This window comes from Chrysochloris asiatica, unplaced genomic scaffold (assembly GCF_000296735.1).
Source record: "Chrysochloris asiatica unplaced genomic scaffold, ChrAsi1.0 scaffold00083, whole genome shotgun sequence".
NCBI classification, from domain to species: domain Eukaryota; kingdom Metazoa; phylum Chordata; class Mammalia; order Afrosoricida; family Chrysochloridae; genus Chrysochloris; species Chrysochloris asiatica.
In genome coordinates, this window is record NW_006408601.1 from 10400416 (window position 1) to 10421643 (window position 21228).

Consider the following 21228-nt stretch of genomic DNA (forward strand, 5'->3'; position numbering starts at 1 on the left):
GCGGTACAGCTGGTAGTTTCGAACTGCTGACCTTGCGGCTCGCAGCCCGATTCGTAACCACTACGCTACCACAGCTCCTTACAAATATTTTACTATAAAGAAAATAATTTGAATTTTTCACACGAACACTTGTTTTCATATTAGTATGTATTTAGAGTCTTCAAACACAAAAGAATTACCTTGCTAAGAAACATCATTTAAATGCGAGATCAAAGACTGCAATTGTGTAGTACATGTGCCACCATTTCCATTTCTGTACCCATGTGCATAGTGCCACTATACACAACAGAAGGAAACACTGCCAAGCCCTGTGCCACCCTCACATTTGTTATGTTTCAGCCCATTACTGTTGTCATTGTGTCAGTACATCTAGTCAGAGGGTCTTCCTCTTTTTCAGTGACCCTCTATTTTACCTCAATGTAAGCAAAACAAAAATCCTCACTACTGAACCAATAAACAACATCCATATAAGTGGAGACAAGATCAACGTTTTCAAAGACTTCAATTTGCTCAGATCAACTATCCACATTCACGGAAGCAGCAGTCAAGAAATCAAACGATGTGTTGCATTAGGCAAATCTGCTGCACAAGACCTCTTTAAAATATTCAAGATCAAAGATGTCAGTTTAAGGACTAAAGTGCATCTGATCCAAGCCATGGTATTTTCAGTAGCTTCATATGCATGTGAAAGTTGGACAATGAATCAAGAAGACCATAGAAAAATTGATGCATTTGAGTTGTGGTGTTGGAGGAGAATATTAAAAGTACCATGGACTGCCAAAAGAACAAAACAATCTGTTGTAAGAAGCAAAGCCAGAATGCTCCCTGGATAGCCAGACTTCATTTCTCATACTTCGGACATGTTACCAGGAGGGACCAGTCTCTGGAAAAGGATATCATGTTTGATAAAGTGGAGGGTTGGAGAAAAAGAGGAAGACCCCAACGGTGGCAGCATCAATGAGCTCCAATGTAGCAACGATTGTGAGGATTGATACAGGAGTGGGCAGTGTTTCGTTCTGTTGAGCATAGGGTTGCTATGAGTTGGTACTGACTTGATGGCACCTAACAACAACAATGACTGCTTGCCAAGCATGGTATACTTTTCCACAGACTGATCCCTCCTGACAACATGTCCAAAGTACATGAGAAGTCTTACCATCTTTGTATACAAGGAGCATTCTGGTTTTACTTCTAAGACAGATTTGTTTTTTATTCTGGCAGTCCATGATACTTTCAATATTCTTCAGTCTTCCTTATTCACTTTCAGTCTTCCTTATTCACTTTTTCAGCTTTCACATGAATATGAGGAGACTGAAAATTCAAGGACTTGTGTTAAGCACACCTTAGTCCAAACTGACATCTTTGCTCTTTAGCACTTTAAAGAGGTCTTTTGTAGTAGATTTGTCCAATGCAATATGTCATTTGATTTCTTGGCTGCTGTTTCCATGGGCACTGTTTGTGGATCCAAGTAAACTGAAATTCTTGACAAGTTCAATATTTTCAAGATATTGTTTATTAGTTCAGTTTTTAGGAATTTCCTTCTCTTTTCACTGAGTTATAATCCATTCTGAAGGCTGTAGTCTTTGATCTTCATCTGCAAGTGTCTCAAGTCCTCTTTGCTTTCAGCAAGGAAGGTTGTGTCATCTGCATATTGCAGATTGTTAACGAATCTTCCTCCGATCTTGCTGTTGCATTCTTCTTCATTTAGTCCAGCTTCTCAGATTATTTGCTTAGCATGCTCATTGAATAAGTATGATGAAAGGATACAATCCTGATGCACACCTAATTTTAAACCATGCATCTCCCTTGTTCTGTTCAAACAATTGCCTCTTGGTGTATGTATAGATTTCTCAACAGCGTAATTAAAGTGTTTTGGAATTCTCATGATTTGCCGTGCTGCCCATAGTTTGTTACGATCCACATAGTTGAAAGCCTTTGCATAGTCAACAAAAAATAACAATGAAACATCTTTCTGGCATTCTCTACTTTCAGCCAACATCTGATATCAGCATTGTTCCACATTCTCTTTTGAATCCAGTTTGAATTTGTGGCAGTTCCCTGATGTACGGCTGCAACCATTTTTAAATTATCTTCAGCAAAATTTTACTTGTAGGTGATATTAATAATATTGCTTGATAGTTTCCACATTCCATTGGGTCACTTTTCTTTGGATTAGGCACACATAAGGATCTCTTCCAGTTGGTTGGCCATGTAGCTTTCTTCCAAATTTCTTGGCATAGACTAGTGAGTGCTTCCAGCACTTTATCTGTTTGTTGAAACATTTCAACATATCTGTCAATTCCTGGAGACTTGTTTTTCACCAATGCCTTCAGTGCAGATGGATGTCCTTCCTTCCTTCCTTCAAGATTGGTTCTTAATCATAAACTACATCCTAGAATGGTTAGATGTCAGGTAATTCTTTTTGGTAAAGTGACTCTGTATATTCCTTCCATCTTCTTTTGATGTTTCCTGCATTGTTCAATATTTTGCTCATAGAATACTTTAATATTGCAGTGTGAGGCTTGGATTTTTTCTTCACTTCTTTCAGCTTGAGAAATGCATATCATATTTTTCCCTTCTGGTTTTCTAACTCCAGGTCTTTGCACATTTAATTATAATACTTGACTTTGTCTTCTCAAGCTGCCCTTTGAAATACTCTGTTCTGCTCTTTTACTCCATTCTTTCTTCCATTTTCTTTGCTCTTCTTGTTGTTAAATGTCATCGAGTCAGTTCCAACTCATAGCAATCCTGTGAAGGGTTTTTGAGCAGTGGCTGGTGGGTTTGAACCACATACCTTGTGGTCAAATTGACCTTGGGGGTCCAGTGCATTATCTTGCATCGTAGCTACTCTAAATTCAAGAGCAAATTCCAGAGTCTCTTTTGACACCCACTTTGATCTTTTCTTTCTTTCTTGATGTTTAAATGACCTTTTGCTTTCTTCACGTATGTGTTTTTGATGTCATCCCACAACTCCTCTGGTCTCTGGTCATTAGTGTTCAATGAGTCAAATCTGTTCTTGAGATGGTCTCTAAATTCAGGTGTTATACTTATGAACATATTTTGGCTCTTGTGGACTAGTTTTAATTTTCTTGAGCTTCAACCTGAACTTGCATAGGAGCAGTTGACAGTCCATTCCACCTTCAGCCCCTGGCCTTGTTCTGGCTCAGGATATTGAGTGTCTCCGTGGTCTATTCCCACAGATATAGTCAATTTGATTCCTGTGTATTCTATCTGGAAAGGTCTATGTGTATAGTCACCTTTTATGTTGTTAAAAAAAAAGTATTGGCAATAAAGAAGTCATTGGTCTTACAAAATTCTATCATGAAATCTCATTTTTATCACCAACACCATATATTCCAACTACTAATTCCCCTTCTTTGTTTCCAATGTTCACATTCCAATCACCAGTAATTATCAATGCATGTTTGATCAATTGTAGACTGAAGAAATTAGTAAAATTCTTCAGTTTCTTCATTGGTTTTCATGGTTTGTGCAAAAATTTAATAACTGTGTTAGCTGGGCTTCCTTGTAGGCATATAGATATTCACCTATCATAGATACCATTGAACTTCAAGATAGATCAGCATCCCTGGAATTTCTCATTTCCGGCATAGTGAACATATGATAGTTTGATTCAAAATGACCAATACTAGTTCCTTTTATCCCACCAGTACCTAGGATATCCATTTTATTTGATCCATTTCACTTTTGACAAGTTGCAATTTTCCTGGGTTCATACTTTGTACATTCCAGGTTCTGATGTTTAATGGACATTTGCAGTTATTTCTTCTCATTTTGTGTCATGCCTCATCAGCAAATGAAGGCCCCCAAAGCTTTGCTCCATCCACATCATTAGGTCAAGTTTATTTTTGAGGTGGCAGCTCTTCCCCAGCTGTTTTCTGAATGCCTTACAACCATCTTCTGGCACTATATTAGACAATGTTTCACTGCTCAGTGGCTAATCCCGCAGAATTGGACTGCTTATTCCTACTTCCTAGTCTAAGCCTGAAAGCTCCTCTTAATCCTGTCTACTAGGGGAGACTCTGCTGGTAATTGAAACACCACTGGCCTAGCTTCCAGCATCACAGCTACGTGCAAGGCACTACTGTACAACAAAGTAACAGATATGTGGGGTTCTGCGCCCAGGGCAGACATTATTGATTCATCGGGCAGCTATTACCTATTAAGCTAGATAGCTGCTTGTCAGCACAGTTCAACAGAAAGTTACTGTCAGTTAACCACCAATGAAATCCTTTTGCTGCCTCTGGATTAACTGTACTACTTATTCAAAGATGACCCCTCAAAGGTGGTCATCTACAGACCACCAGCATGGACATCCTGGAGAATGCAGAAACTCAGCCTCATTCCAGGCCTACTGACTCAGAATCTGTATTTTGAAACTATCCCTAGTGATTCTTGTGCACAGTAAGGTTTAAGACATCCTGCAAGAGCACTAAGTATCTGATATATTCATTTGCTGTTGTTAGGTACTGTTGAATTGGTTCCAACTCATAATGACTCTACACACAACACTGAGAAAAACACTGCCCAGTCCTGCACCATCCTCACAATCATTGCTGTGCTTGGGCCCACTGTTGCAGCCACTGTGTTACTCCATCGCAATGAGAATCTTCTCTTTTTTTACGGCTGACTGCGCTCCTACTTTAACCAAGCATAATGTCCTTCTCTTTAACCAAGCATAATGTCCTTCTCTTTAACCAAGCATAATTACTTTAACCAAGCATAATGTCATTGATGGCGTCAATAGTGAGGTTGGCCCAGGATCGGACATTGTTTTGTTCTGCTGTGCATGGGGTCGCTATGAGTCGGTTCCGACTCGATGGCACCTGACAACAACAACAACAATGTCCTTCTCTAGGAACTGGTCCCATTGGAACAGAAGTTCTCAGACTTTGTTTGCATGAGGATCACTGAGTTACACACTTGTTGAGACACAGATGGCTGGAGCTCACCCTCAGAGTTTTGTCTTTCTAGGTCTGGGGTCTAAAGTCCCCTGGTAGTGCAATGATTATGCACTTGGTTGCTAACAGAAAAGGTGATGGTTGGAGCACGCCCATTAGCTCTGCAGGAGAAAGAACCAGTTTTCTGTCACATGGGGCTGGTATGAGTGGAAATCAACATCAAACAATAGCAATAGTACTGAACAACAACAACAGTAACAGTAACCCTGTGAGACAGGATAGAACTGCCCCAAAGGGTTTTCAAGATTGAAATCTTTACAGAAACAGATTGCCACATCCTTCTGCTATGGTGAGTTCTGACCTGGACACTTTGGTTAGCAGCCAAACTCTTGACCACCATGAGCCAGGACTCTGGTTTATATACCCGGCTGTGCATTGGAGTCTAGCTAGAGTAAAAAGTGCAAGATGGAATGGGTGGGAGATAAGGTGGGAGAGGTAGCAAGTCACGATAAGAAGGCAACTTTTCACTGCTTAATGCTACAGAGGTGGTTTTTTACACTTTGAATTTTCCTGTGGTCTGGATAATTAAAAATCAAGGCTTTCAACAATGTAAATCAGACTATGGAGTGGATATACAGTAAAAATCTTAATCTAATAGATGATAGAAAAGCAAAGAGTTTATAAGAGGTGACTAGGTAAAAAGTATCAGTGATTTTAAAACAGGGGTAATCATTTCCTAAGGCTATGGAACCCTGCTGACACAATGGTTAAGCACTGGACTGCTATCTGAAAGGTCCTTCTTCTGTTGGAACCCACTGGCTGCTCTATAGGAGAAAGGTCTGGCAGTCTGCCCCTATAAAGATTGGTGGTGGTGCGTCGTGGAGTCCATACAGACTCATAGAGATTCTGCATAGGGTTTCCCAGCTTAGAAATTTACCGGAGGGTAGTCCAAAATGCTAGACCAACTCATAACCACGAAGCTACTAATTATGAGGCAGGTCTACTCTGTCCTATACAGTTGCTATGACCAGGCACTGGTACTAAAAGATTATCAAGTAATAACTCTATGGGATAAGCAGGTTTGAATCGCAAGGTCGGCAGTTCAAATTCACCAGCCACTCCTCGGAAACCCTATATCGGATTGCTATACGGTGGAACCAACTCAACGGCACTTGACAACTCATTTAATCCAAACAACAGCACAGTGGATAAATGCACTCAAACCTCCCTTACTATGTATGAAAACCAGACTTTATAAGGATGCATATAAGGCTAGAGAACTTGTCTGAATCAAATCCAGGCAGTTGTACAAGGCGCGAGGCTGGGAACCTGTGGGTTCTGGACTGCCTGGATCATCCCTCAATTTCTTTCCAATGTTCACATAGTTTGACTCAGCAAGGAACCCTGAGCGACTGAGACGAGGGGCGAAATTCTCTGGTGAATGAAAGCAGAGGGACCTGTGGGGCCAGTGAGTCCAAGACAGGAGCGGGGAGGGGCTCCTACATGAAACAGCCTGGTAGAGCTGGACCGGGGTCATGGAGCCTTCTCCAGGCTTCCTCAGCCACTCTAATTACAGATCTGTAGTAGGTTGAGAGGAGGAGCTGTTTCGGGGCGGGAAGCTTCCCTCGGTATTGTATTTGCCTATAAATACTTCAAATAGTTGAGTGAAATGGGCAGGCTTTGAAAGCTGGAGAGGAAGCTATTGGGAGCCCCCCACCCCCACCGGGTCCGCCTGGAAGAACAGGCAGAACGGAGGTGAAACCGCCCGTGCGTCCTTTACGCGGGAGAGGTGAGGCCCTACCCAGGCGCGCTGGGGGGCAGCGAGGCCCGGGCGGGACTCAGGAAGCCTCAAACCGTTAAGATGACCTGAGCCATTTGAAAACGCAAACACACTTCCCCAGCGTCGTACCCGCGGGGCCCCAAGGCGGGCGTTTGCGTTCGAAAAGGCATTTTTCAAAAGGCGGCTCCAGAGACGTGGGAGTGTTGACCCTCCGGGAAGCGCGCGGCTAGAGCAGTGCCGCAGAGCGGCCACCAGCCCGCTTTGTACTTGCGGCCAGGCGCGGCCCGAGTTTCCGCGGTGGCCACGGGAGTTGAGGCCACACCCCCTTTGCAGGGAGAATCGCGGCCGCGGATTGGCGCGCCGCGGACCAATGGGAGCCCCCGGTCGTCCGGGGCTGTCAGCGCGCGCCGCAGCCGCTCCGGCAGCAGCTTGTCCTTCCCTGCGCTGAGCCTCGTAGCCAGCGCAGCCTTCCCGGGAAGCGCGGCTGCAGCTCGCGAGCGCAACCTTACCCTATCCGCCAGCCGCGCGTCCCGGAGTCCGCGCCCCACGGCCACAGCGTTGCTGCGCTATAGCGCACGGAGCATGTGCAGATCCGCAGGTGCTAAGGTGCTGTCTGTCTGGGGGGCTTCTAGGCAGTGGTGACTGACTGTCACGCTGAGACCTTTCGGGGGCTCTCCCCGCGCCTCTGCGTCGCGGGTGACATTGCGGTGCTAGCGAGCAGGGTGGCAGCTACCTTGTGGTGGAGGCGTTTTGGACTCGTTACGCCCTCCTTCTGCTTCCTCGGCTGCTGGCTCCTTACTCGCCCGCTCACACCCGCAGAGGAGTGCGTTTCCGCCTCACTCTCCTTCCAAACGGACCTCCTTACTTCGGACATGCAGTGACCAGATAATATGGGCATTCACGCCTCGGTTCCCCAGAAGGAAAATTGCCAGAGGCAGCAGCCCCTTAGTACCGAGAGCTCTTGAGCGATCTGCCCAGGAGGGGGGTGAAGAAACCCGGCTGCAGCATCAGTCCAGGTGGGGTCTGCTGAGCTCAATCATCAGTTCCCGGCTTTCATCCCGGCTCCCCGAAGGCACGTCCTCCTGCTTCCACCGAGTTCCCCTACCCCGGACTTTCGTATTTTGCCTCTGATAGTGGGCGCCTCGCGGGCGGAGGCCCGGCGCCTGCTCTGCCACCCGCGCTGCCTTTAGCGGTCGCTTCCGCCGCCGCTGCCAGGGACGTGCTGGGAAAACCGAAGCCCCGGGAGAAGATGCCGGCCATCCTGGTCGCCTCCAAAATGAAGTCGGGACTGCCCAAACCGGTGCACAGCGCTGCGCCCATCCTGCACGTGCCCCCGGCCCGGGCCGGCCCCCAGCCCTGCTACCTCAAGTTGGGAAGCAAGGTAGAGGTGAGCAAGACCTCCTACCCGAGCCAGATCCCCCTGAAATCTCAGGGGCTGGAGCCCGCGGGGGAGGGGCTCCCTCTGCGGAAGAGCGGCTCGGTGGAAAACGGGTTCGATACCCAGGTGAGAGGCGCTGCGTGCTGGGGCACTTATCCACGAGGGTGGACGGATACTTTGGGGGTGGACAGGTGAATGGCACAGCTAGACTGGGGAAAGGGCTACTTGTGGTGGGGAGGGGATCCCTTTCCTTAGAGTCGAAAGGTTTGGGGATGCCCGACTAGAGTGGGCCGGCCCGTGGGTGTGGCTCTGGTGTTCTAGGTTTGCCTGAACAGCTTTTTGAGATCCGCGGCGTGACCACGCCTGTGGCTGCATTCTAGTGGACACCGCCGGGCTGTTCTCCAGAAATGTGTGCCCCACTGACAAGGTCCGGTCCTGCATGTTTGCAGACTTGACTCCAAGAAGGCAGTGTGTATGCCTGTCAGTTCCGCAGAGGTCTGTCCTTGCCGGTGAATGGTCTGAGGCCCGGTGGCTTGCTCTTATCCCGTTGGGTTCGACGCCTTCCTCTCCCTTTCCCTCCATCCGCAACCTGCCTGTAAGATTCAGGCAAGAGGGCCTAGGGGAGGCGGTGGACCTGCTCCTGCCCACTCCCCAGGCTGTCAGGATTCTGGGCCTGCCGCAGGAAGGATCCATACACCAGCTGACAGGCAGCTGGAGACTGCTAGTGTCTTGGCTGGCGGTGGGGGTGGGGGTGGCCGCCATTCTGAGACAGCTAAGCCCCTCCTTCCTGGGTGGTAGATCGTGGTGCTGCGAGGTGAAGGGGGGGGGCGTATACGGGGTGGGAGGTGGGGGGAATGGTTTGAAGGGAGATAATGACTCCTACCTTACCAGACAGATCCCGCAGCACCAATTCGACTGGGCTACAGACTCTGGCCAGGCAATCTCTTTTAAGGAAATCAGCAAGGGCCAATCGGGTTCTCTTGGCCTCCTGCCCTCCCGGCTGCTTTTTTCCGGGTTCTGGTAGGAGGGAATGAGGGCATGTGTTGTATTTTCTTGGCAGGTGCTCGACAGGGACTTTTGGGGACAGGGAGACCTGACGGATGTGACTGTCCCCGGTCAGGAGACGCGACGCGGGAAAGCCAAAGAGGGGGCTGGGGATAGAGGGGGCTGGTGTCTGAGTAGTGGCAACAGACCAGCTGGCCTTTCTGGTATGCATGTCTCTACTGACACGGTCTCCCTCTACCTTATCCTGGAGTTTTCTCTGATCCGAGGCTAGAGCTCAACACATTCCGAGCCTTGCTGGTGGAGGGCCTGGAGCTGGAGGCTAATTGTAAGCAGACTTCTGGAACTCTGGGCTGGAGAAGGCCCTCAAAGCAGATTAAGTTCCCACACCAAATTGATAAGCAAGCCCCTTGCTGCTGCACTTGCTAAACATTTTTGGAAGCTGACAGGCTTGAGTGATGGCGTGTGAGAGGAAGGAAGATTTCCTCCAGTGCTCCCGGGGCCTGTCTCTACAGAATTGTGTGCTCTGCTGTCTTTTGTAAGCCACAAGCACTTGTCCAGTGGGCTCTGAAATGGCAATGAACGCTGGGGTACACTGCTGCAGGCAGGGTTCCCGGTCATCCTCTGAGGTGTGGCTGGCTTCAGAGGTGGGTGGGTGGTGCATGTGAGACCGGAATGGTGACTCAGGATGTGACACACACTCTCGAGATGCTGAGGAGGATGTCAGGAATGAGAGGGAAAGTAAAGGTCAAGATTGTTCATATCCAAATAGCCCAACTGACCCTCCATTTAACTAACATCATCAGAGTTGGCTCTGGAAGGATAGTTGGTCAGTCTCCTCTGAAGGGCTGGCATGTTCCTATTATCTCCCTTACCCTTGGTCCACAATTCCTAGAATTCTCCCAGTTCCATGTCTCTTGCCTTTAGTGGGTCTTGGGAACTGACCGAAGGACTATCCTGGTTTTTGCCGTCTGTCTTCTCCTCAGTGTGCAGGATTCCTCAGGCTTCTTTCCAGTGGCAGGGGCTGAGTCTTGTCCTCCTCACATCCCCATCCTGGTATCACACTTTGCCTACTTTAGATAACCCCCACTCTGACTGACAGGGTGCCCACTCCAGCCTTCAGCCTTGAAATCTGGTAGTTCTCGGGCCCCCAAAGCTGATATACATAGCATTAGAGGATATTCAGTAAATGATGAGTTAAATGGCAAATGATGTCTCAGGGTCATGATCTCCCTTTTTACTCAGTGGATGTTTAGCAGGTGGTTGTTTGTGCAGTGGTTAAAGCACAAGCTTTAAAATCATATGAGTATTGGTGATGTGCTGTCTCTGCTATTTGCCAACCTAGCTGATTATCTCTGATCCACTGTGTTCCCATCTGTAAAAATGGGCACAAACAACCACAAAGATTTTGTGAAGTGTTGAGTGTAGTGTCTAGCAAATAAGAAATAATAATCAAGTTAATCATTTGTGTTGTTAACCCAAAAGTTCAGGCCCATTAAACCTAGACCTAAGAGTCTCTAAGTGAGAAACTACATGGATTCGTCTCTCTAATTGCTGAAGTGTCAATTGGCCCACAAGGATTTATAGAGATCCACTCTGTGCTTAGTACAGTGCCAGCCACACGGGGAAGATGAGGGAAAGACAAGACTATGTTCCTTCATCTTTACAAATACTACCTAGTTCTTTACATATATGACCTCATTTCCTCTTCATGTAGCCCCCAAAAAGCAGGCGTGCTACCTCCATTTCCTGTATCACCAGCAATCTAGTAAAGTAGTAATGTTAAATACATAGTACTACGGGCCATGGTTTGTTCTAAGGATTTTTATTAAATGACTCATATTATCTTTATAAGTTAAGAGTTATCCCCATTTTACTGAGAGGGGCAACAAAGAGGGTTAACAACTCTGTTTGTTTCTATAGCTGCCATAACAAAACACTACAAGCTGAATGGCTTTAAACAAACTGTGACTGGAGGTCACAGTTTTGACTACAGTCAAAAGACTGGATTTGCATGCTGGCTTCCTGGTGGACATGAATTACAAATATGCAAGTGGTTGTGAGGAAATGAAAGTGGGTATTATTATCAGCGTTGTTGTTGTTGTTGTTAAGTTCCGACTCATAGCAACTCTTTCTATGGTTTCTAGGGAGTACCTGGTGAACTTGAACAACATGGTTGTTACAGGAGAAAGGAGGTGGCTCACACACCTAGTGCTATTATGCAAAATGTTCTTTAGCCAATGGCGGCCCCTTCACCCCTGCTTCCCATCTCCATAAAGTGTTAAATGACTGAACTTATCAACAAATAGCTGCTAGTACAACCCCATTGTCACTCCCCAAGAGCTTCACCTTGAATCTGCCCCACACCCACCGCTGAGTCTTGACCCCCAGTGGAGGAAACAGTGCTTTGCAGTAGCATATCCCTCCTGAATTACCTTCCTGATCCTGGAATACCTGGGCCTTCCCCACAAAATGAGCATTTACAACGTCTACTCTGTTCACATGTTATATTAATGATGACCATGTACAAAGATTTGTTTAAGAGACATGCTCTGTGTTAGCTCAGAAATCCTGCCTCGCCGCCCTTAAGATAAGGAATGCTTGTGGGCTGTTTGAGGGGAAGCTATCCACTATTTTAACGAAGCAGTTGCAGGGGGAGAAATGTATATAATACTTACTGCTTCCTGCTTTTAGGGCCTGGTGCTCAGCTTACAACTCATTTCTTCAAAAAAAGTAATTAGAAGTGATTGAAATCCTCTGTGGATGTGTTGGATGTTTAAAAGCAGCAAGCACAAGGCCTCTGGGAAGAGAGTGCAGCTCCAAGTGTCCAACCTGTTGCAATGTTGCCCCACTGTGTTTTGATTAGAGACCTTGCTCCATCATCAAGTTGATTATGAATTTGATTAGTACATTTTTCTGCTATTGTGTTAATCCCTTTCTCCATTCTTGGGGTGGGGGCAGGGGAATGGGCAGCATGGTCATCTGCCAACATGCAAGGATGCTTATTGTTGTTGTTAAGTATCGTGGAGTCGGTTCCGACTCATAGTGACCCTGCACGGGGTTTTCGAGGCTGTAAATCTTTACAGGAGCAAAAAGCCTCATCTTTCTCCCGTGGAACCATTGGTAGTTTCGAACTGCTGACCTTGAGGTTAGCAGTTTATAGTCCGTATATTATTGCTTATCCCATGAGTTAATTTTCTAAAGACACATTAGGGGTGTCACTAGTAACTTATTTAGGGTGTCATTATGTGTGTGTTGTTGTTGTTGTTGTTAGTGCCGTTGAGTCAATTCAGACCCATAGCAACCCTGTATAGGGTTTCCGAGGAGCAGCTGGTGAGCTTGAACCACCGACGACCTTGCTGTTAAAATGACTTTACAGTCTGATCTATTAGCTCACAGCACCACACCAGGACTCCTATTATTATTCTATGTATAAAAATATATCTACTTCTGGAGTCCTGGTGTGGCGCTGTGAGTTAATGCACCACACTGCAAAGCCATTTGAATTGCAAGGTCAGAGCTTCAAGCTCACCAGCTGCTCTTCAGAATCCCTATACAGGGTCGCTATGGGTTAGAATCGACTCGGTGGCACTCAATAACAACAACTTCTGACTATGTGTATATATAAGTGAATATACAGACATGTATAAATATTACACATGGAACAACTTAATGAAGACATGTAAGCACGCACATCAAAGACAAGGCTAAGTGAGTTACGGTCCAGTTTCTAGTTTCCAGAACTGCTGTTTTTTTTCCCCACTTCTTACACTTTTCTTCCTGTTTGAAGCAAGACTGACGCACCACATGGCTATGATGCATGCATTTCCTTTATATACAAGACATGAGGGCTATCACCTTGAGAGAGATGTGTTTTAATCCGGCCTTAGTGAAGTTTCTGAGCCAGTCTGAAAAAGCCAAACTGCCCAGTAAGATTTTGGCTAAAAGTCAGAAATTCTGTTTGGGAAGAGGGGCCTTTATAGAGCACCTGTGATGTGCCAGGTAGTCTGAGTGTATTTTATGTGTTGATGGTGGTGATGGTGGTGATGGTGGTGGTGGTGGTGTGCTGTGGAGTCAGTTCTGGCTCATAGCGACCCGATAGACGGTTACCAAGGCAGCACATCTTTACAGGAGCAGAAAGCCTCATCTTTCTCCTGTCAAGTGCCTGGTAGATGCAAACTGCTGGCCTTGAAGTTAGCAGCCCTACTTGTAACCTACTGTGGTACCAGAGCTCCTGAGTTTATATGCACATCATTTATTTGGGGGCACAAACAGCCATGTTAATTGTGGAAGTCATCACTTGGAGACAGTTTTACACAGTGGATTCAGCTTCATTGAGAGGCAGACCTGGGTTTGAATCCAGGTTTGGACAAGTTACATAACATCTCTAGACTTCACTTTCTCATCTATAAAGGAGAACTGGTAATACATACAGGTTGGCTGTGAGGAGTCAGTGAGATAGCACAGGTAATTCTGCTGAGCACAGTGCTTGGCACACACATCAGGGATATGTGTTATTGCCTGTTGTTAGTCTCCAAGGTCAGAGGCCGGTTTCGAAAGCAGGTCTGCCTCACTGGAAGCCCAAGTTCTTTCCACTCTGCCTAACTGCCTCCCAAGTAGGCAGTTGATTACATGGCAGGACAGATGGCTTGCTTGCATTGTAAAATCCAGGAGTATTGCAGGGATTTGATTAGAGAATTGGGGAGCAAGGGTAAATTATGAGCACTATCCAGACCTTACTGGAGGTCATGTCCTAAGTTGTTAAAGGAAACCACCACACTTGGTGCCATTTCTGTAACACCCGTCAAGCTGAGGGGGCTTCTGCAACCCAGCCAGCAGTGTAAGGAACCTCCTTTGCACACCCAATCTGAGCCAGCACTGTGGAGATGGTTGAGTGGAACTGGCCAGTCTGATGGTGCAACCCACGGTAGGACCAAGAATAGTTCCCATTGATTTGACCCTTGTGATGGATCTTTAAAGGAGGCACAATGGTTAAAAGCTCAGCTCCTAACTGAAAGGTTGGCAGCTTGAGCCCACCCAGAGACTTCACAGAAGAAAAAGCCGGTGGTCTGCTTCTGTAAAGATTATAGCCTAGAGAACCCTATGGGGACAGCACTTCTCTATCATATGTCACCTGAAATAAATTTGATGGCACCCAACAACAAAAATGAGTCGTTATGGATCTGAAGGCAGAAGGAAAGTGCTGTTCCCTGGCGCCTAGCATGGCTGTGATGGGAGCTGGACACTAAGTTTTGTCATCAGTTTGGCCATTAAGGTGCTCCAGGGCATGGCCAGTTGCCCAGTGGTGTTTCATAGCCACAGGATACACTTCAATGGTGACTTTGTCTCTTAGTCACAGTGTTCAAGGGGACAGACTATGTGTTCCTAGAATGTCTTGGGCAGAAAGGGCCACATGATATTGGGAACAAAACTTGGTCAGACTTTTGTGCTTTGTTCACACAAGACAATACCGAGTGACACAAAAGTTTTTTGCAGAAACCTCAAGTCGCCCACACAGAACCAAAAGAATGATTCATGACTTAGTACCCCTTTTCCCAAGGAAAAAACAGTCCCTCTCTTGTTTTCTGCTGACAATGGTCCTACAGCCCCAGAATGCTCTGCCTCTTCTTCCAAGTGAAACCTTAATACCTTCAGTGAAATTCAGCTTAGTCCAGTCCCCTCATCTAAGTGGAATGGGAGAAGATAGAGCAGAAATGGGACTTGGGTCAAGAGAGTTATGAGCCCAACTAGGAACCTCCTAGGGTTCCTTTGGGACCTTTGAACAAAATGAGTTACATATGGTAGCATGCTGCAGTACACAGTAATGATATTAATGGGAACTGAGGCTGATTGAGCACAGGTTCCACACAGGCATCATGCAAAGCCCCATGCAGGTGTCCTTTCAGTTAATCCTCACAACATTCCTATGAGGTGGATGTTACTTCCAGAAGGGAAATCTAAATGACAGTTCAGAGTCAGCAACTTTCATTCACTCTCCTTTGACATTTTGCTGCACGGTCTTCAACAAATCACATTGTCCTTGTAAACGTCATTTTGCCTTCTCTGTAAAATAATACCTGCTCTATCGTCTTTGAAGAGTTATTGTAAAGATGGATGTTGCTGTTAAGTGTCGTCGTATTGATTCCGACTCATAGGGACCCTGTATAGTGTTTCCGAGGAGCAGTTGGTGAGCTAGAACCACCGACCTTGTGGTTCAAAGTTATCTTGATGGTGAGCTTGAACCACCGACCTAGTGGTTCAAACTGACCTTGTAGTCTAGCGCATTAACCCACAGCACCACACCAGGACTCTGTGAAAATGGATGTTATTATGAACAAGGCACTAAATTACAAACCATCCAAATGAAAGATACCCTCTGAGGAAACCAAGGGGTGAAGCTACTATTCCAAGTAGCACAGCTAATAAGTGGTGGACCAAGAATTTGAACCCAGATCCTTTTTGCTACAAAGTCAAGGTTCTTAAATAGCAAGTGTGAAACTCCTCTAGTAAATAGCTAGGAAGTCATTGTTAGTACTGATTCAAAGTAAATTGCTTAAAAATTTCCTGTGGATTGATATATTCATCATTTTGACTTTCCCTCCAGTGTGAAAATAGAATGTTCTTTCAACATTAAATATATATAACTTGCTTAACGTTGTTGTTGTTAAATGCCATCAAGTCGGTTCTGATCCATAGTGACCCTGTATAGGGTTTCCAAGGAGCAGTTGGTAAGCTAGAACCACCAACTTTGTGGTTCAAAGCTATCTTACTGCTAGCACATTAGCCCACAGTGCTACGTTGGAATATATAACAGTCCAAGTCCTCTGAGGCACAAAGCTGTAACAACTTTGCCCACTAAGTGTTATCCCTGACCATAATAGACAGAGGAAGGGAAAAAATGGTCATCACAAAATTCAGTTTGATTTGATAGTTTCTTATAAGAATCTAATATGCTTCCAAGTTTGTGTATGTAGAAGAACTTTTTTTTTTTTTTAATTAAGAAATTTTGAAGAAGAATTAAACACTGGTACGTGTAGTGGTTACAAATCGGTCTGCGAACTGCAAGGTAGGTAGTTTGAAACTACCAGCTGTTCCGCAGGAGAAAGATGAGGCTTTCTGCTCCCGTAAAGATTTACAGCCTCAGAAACCCTGTACAGGGTCACTCTGAGTCGGAACTGACTCCACGGCACACAACAACAACAACAACAACAACAGAGTGCTACTTACTCATGGTGAAGAGTAGGAGTGGAAGCCAGCTCTTTTCTCTACTTCAAGCCTTTCTCTGTATATAATTTAGCTGTCTCCTTGGCTGGCTTTTCATTCTTTTCACCCTTCACCCATTCAAGTTAAGATTTAGTTTCACGTCCTCCAGAAAGCCTTCCATCACTACCATAGTCAAGGTACAATTTCTCCTAGGTGTTCACAAAGCCTGTTTTGTCATCCCCACAGTCTGAACCATGACTTCCATGAGATCAAGGATGTGTCTGCCTTGATCTCTACTGGTTCCCAGCACAGGATCTGCATGAAGTAGATACTACATTAATATTTGCAGAAGAAAATGGTTGAGGGAAGACAAGAAATTGAATAATAAGACTGAGAAACATGGATATTGAGCCCCATATGGTTCATCTAGAGTTTCCACTTGGGATGTGAACTAAGAAGATCATGTATTGGTTTGGTGGCCAAGTATAGGAAGCAGAGAGTGAGCAGCCTGCATACTGGTGGAGGTCAAAGTCAAATCTTTTAATACCTATTGTTGACATTGTTATTCAATGCCATCAAGATGGCTCTGACTCAAGACAATCTTGTGGAGTGTTTCGTAGGCTGTAAATCTTTGCTGAAGCGTAAGGTCTCATCTTTCTTATGCAGTTCACCTCGTGGACTTGAACCACTGACCTTGTGGTTCCCAGTCCAGTGCTTATGCTATAGAACCACTGTGCTCTCAATACCTGGTCTTAGATAAAGTCACCTGATCTGGCTGGGTAGAAGTGAGAGGCAGATCCTTTGTAAGAGGCTGTTTACAATGTCTGATTGTTCCAAAAGAAGAACACTTGTCAGGATGTGAACATGGCAGCAGAGTAGGCTGGAAGGATTGACAGGGAAAAGAACTCATAGGCTTTGGTGGGAAGGAGGACCTAAGAAGGATTCTGAAGGGTTTTGAGGTCAGGAAAAGGAGAGGGTTTAAAGATAAGCACTGGACTGCAAACCACAAGGCTTGCAGTTCGAGTCAGCCAGCCACTCTGTAGGAGAAAAATGAGGCTTTCTAATTCCTAGAAGATTTAAAGCCTTGAAACCTTATACAGGGTCCCTGTGAGTCAGAACTGATTTGATGACACTTAACAATAGGAAGGATGGGTTAGACATTGGGCTGCTAACCACAAGGTTGGTGGTTCAAACCTTAGCAGCTACTCCATGGGAGAAAGATGAGGCTGTCTTCTGCCGTAAAGACTGACATGTCTCATAAACCCTAGATAGGGTCGCTATGAGTTGGAATCTATTCGATGGCAGTGGGTTAGGATGGGACAAGACTCCTCACGTAGTGTACCTGGTTTACACACTTGGCAGCTAATCAAAAGATTGGAGGTTCAAGTCCATGTATAGAGCACAGTTTTACTCTGGTACACATGGGGTCACCATAATTCAGAAATCGACTTGATGGCAAGTATTTGTTTGCTTTTGTCTTAAAGGATAGGTCAAGACTTCTAGGAATAATGATTTCCAGCAACTATCTCTGTGCCATTTACGTAAATTGTCTCATTTAATCCTCACACTGACTTTTGAAGCCAATACTATTGATCTTATCTTATCAGAGAAGAGAAAAAACATAAAGAATCTGTGAGCAGATTAGCCTGAGAGGTTGTTACAGTCTACAGTTAAGCATGGGTTGGGCAGAGTTGGAAGCCAGGTTTTTCTGATTCTATAACCTGTGGTCTTAACCGCTATCTCTGCCAGTAATTGGAGCAAGCCTGAGCCCAGGCTACCATGTTCCTTTAGACAATAAAACTTCTAAACCTTCTTCTTGGAGCCTGCCCCCATTTTCCTGGCCTTAGTCCTCCTTAATGTCTCCTTTGGGTCAAGTCTTCTGTGCCTGTCCCAGCCTGTCACTTAAAGTTTCATGTTACAGATTTAACTTTGCCCACATCTTGCTGTGATCTAGGCATAATCTTCTTCTTCCACTGCTGCTCCTAGGTCACCCCTGTGCTGCAGGGCTAGTGGGACCCATGTGCCTGACAGCTGTAGGTCCTCCTTCCTGTCCCTCCTGCCAGATGCTGCTTCCTGCAGCTCTGCAGAAAGTCCCCATTACATGCTGAATTGCTCTGATTCTTTTCAGACCTGGGAGTGATGCATGTTTACGTCAAAATGTGTGGGCTGTAAGTGTCCCAGAGCCATCAGACCTTCTGGGTGATAGGCTCCCTCTGGACTAAGGAAGACAAGCACTGGAAAAATAAACACCATTAGGTGACCTGGTTGCACTGTGGTTAAGTATTCAGCTGCTAACCCAAAAGTCAACAGTTGAAACCCACCAGCCACTCCGTAGGAGAAAGGTGTGGCAGACTGTTCCCATAAGTCTTGGAAATCCTATGGGCTGTTCTGTTCTGTCCTATAGGGTCAGTGTGTGTGTGGGTTGACTCAAAAGCATTGTGTTTGATTTTGGGTTTAGGCAACACCTAGATTTAGAATTCTGAGGCTTTAATTGTCAACTTAATGATGTGGGCCTCTAAGGAATAGAGAGACTCAGGATATCTGAGCTGGTGGGGACCTTTTAGGCTGTCTATTCTTCTAGCTCCATTGTACAGGTGGGGACATTGTAGCCCACAGAGGGGTGTGAATTGCTCAAGGTCCAGAGCCAAAACTGGAGCCCAGGTCCCCTGACTCCTTACCCAGAATTCATTCCACCTCACTCATGGCTATCAGATGTTCTACTCTGAAGGGCCTGATGGTTTCAAGATTTGGATCCAACCCTATGCTCTCTTCATTTCCCATCCTTCTACCAAGTAAGCTGAGTTTGATAACTCCTTCTTATTAGAAAGCCTTTCCATTTGACTCATTGAATCAGATAACTAGGACATTTTTGTGGATGGTGTAAGTGTGGCAACAGGCTACCCTTGGACACCTTCCATGGGTCAGACACTACATAGGGACATTGATGGTGTTACATCTCTTTTAAGTATGAGATTCAGAGATCAGTAACTTGACCAAGACCCCATGGTTGGTTAGCAGTTGAGCCCAGTTGGATCTCTCTGATTTCAAGTCCATGCTCTTTCTTCCCTGCCTCTTAGGATTAAAACCAGTTGACATTGAATTGATTCTGACTCACGGTGACACCAAGTGGTGACACCAAGTGTTTCAGAGTATAGAACTGCCCTTTGGATTACCAGTGACTTTGACCTTTTTGACACATGGGTCTGCTGTGAGTTAGAATCAACTCAATGGCAACAAGCTAACCTTTTGGAAGTAGATTGCCAGACCTTTCTTCCCAGGTACCTCTGGGTGGATTCAAACTGCCAACCTTTCAGTGAGTAGCTGAGCACTTAATCATGTGTGCCACCAGGTACTCCTCCCAGCCTTTTAGACTTTCCAACCCTACCCTCCACAAAACTGGCAGTTAAAGAGACCGTAGTTGAGACCCTCCCTCCATATTAATTTACTCCCTGTCTAGCTTCCCCAGTGTTAGACAGCTAGTTACATACATGTGCAGCATGGTTGTTGTTCTGATTCATATTGTTGTTGTTGTTGTTATGTGCTGTGGAGTCGGTTCCGACTCATAGCGACCCTGTACAGGGTTTCCAATGCTGTAAATCTTTACGGGAGCAGAAAGCTTCATCTTTCTCCCATGGAACAGCTGGTAGTTTCGAACTGCTGACCTTGAGTTTCTCAGCCCTATTCGTAACCACTATGCTACCAGAGCTCCTTTAGGGACTCAGTAAACAGTTGTAGAACTGCAGCTTGAGCAAGTCAGCCCTATCAGGCCTCAGCTTCTCCAGGAAGAAGAGCATTTCAAAGGTTTGTACAGATTAAAGCCGTTAGCTTATCTAAAAGGGCCTGGCCTGGGGTGGATTAATCCCACTATTTAGCAAGCACTTAACTATGTGCCAGGCACAGCACTAAGACATTTTTTTTTTTTTTTTTAATTGAGCTGAGATTCACATAACGTAAAATGAGTTGTTTTAAAACATACAGTTCTCCACCGGGTCTTCTGCACTCCTCAGAGAACAACCCGTTCCCTTTTTGGAACGTACTTTCGCTTTTAATAAAAACCCTCTTGCTTGAAACAAATAAATACAGTGTACAAATTCAGTGGCATTTAGTACATTACAATGTTGTGCAACCATCACCTGTATTAAGTTCCAGCACTTAATTAGCTTATTAAGTTATTAGTAAGTTTATTAAAACTTAACTTACTAAGTTTTCTTCATCTCAAAAGAAAACTCTGAACCCATCAGCAGTCCTTTCCTATTTTCCCCTTCCTCCGAGCCTTGAAACCCATGTTCTGAGCATTTTATGTGGATTTTCTCATTTAATCACCACAAATACAATAACCTTGGAGGTGGGTACTTCGGTTATTATTTTTAGTTTACAGCTAGCCAAGGCATAGAGAACGTTAGTCCAAAGTCCCCCACCGAGCCAGGCCTGCAATGCAGGAAGGACTACAGAACCTGTATCCTTACTCACCTGAGCTCTTTCCACCCAGCTGTCCCTAAAAAACCAAAGCAAGTCAATTCCGACTCATAACAACCCTGTAGGGTCTCCAAGACAGCCTCATCGGTCTCCTGAGGAGCAGCTGGTGGGTTTGAACCGCCCACCTTGTGATTAACAGCCCAAAACCCAACCTTCTAAACCCAAATCTAGTTAAGAACTGGGAAGAGAAATGGATACAGCTCAGGGCACAGGGAGGAAACAACTTGTTTAAGGTCATCCAGCAAGGGAAAGGTAGTAAGACCCAGCTAGACTTGCCTTCAAGGAGTTCCCTGGGTGGCACAAATGGTTAAGCACTACTCTACTGATTGAATGGGTGGCAGTTCAAACCCACCCAGAGGTGCATTGGAAATAAGGCCTGGTGATCTGCCTCTGAAAAGTCACACACAGATTTGAGAACTCTTCTACTCTGCACACATGTGGTCACCATAAGTGAGAATCAACTTCAT

The 21228-nt window shown here is 45.5% G+C and overlaps 1 protein-coding gene across 2 annotated transcripts in view; it reads left to right on the top strand.

Moving 5' to 3' along the window:
* Window positions 1–7588: 7588 nt before the first annotated feature.
* Window positions 7589–21228, top strand: part of NAV2 (neuron navigator 2) — a 499999-nt gene continuing 486359 nt past the window's right edge. For both annotated transcript variants that reach the window (XM_006865814.1, XM_006865815.1), the window contains exon 1: window positions 7589–8206. In XM_006865814.1, coding sequence (XP_006865876.1) covers window positions 7952–8206 — 255 coding nt within the window. In that variant the 5' untranslated portion in view covers window positions 7589–7951. The remainder of the gene's footprint in view (window positions 8207–21228) is intronic.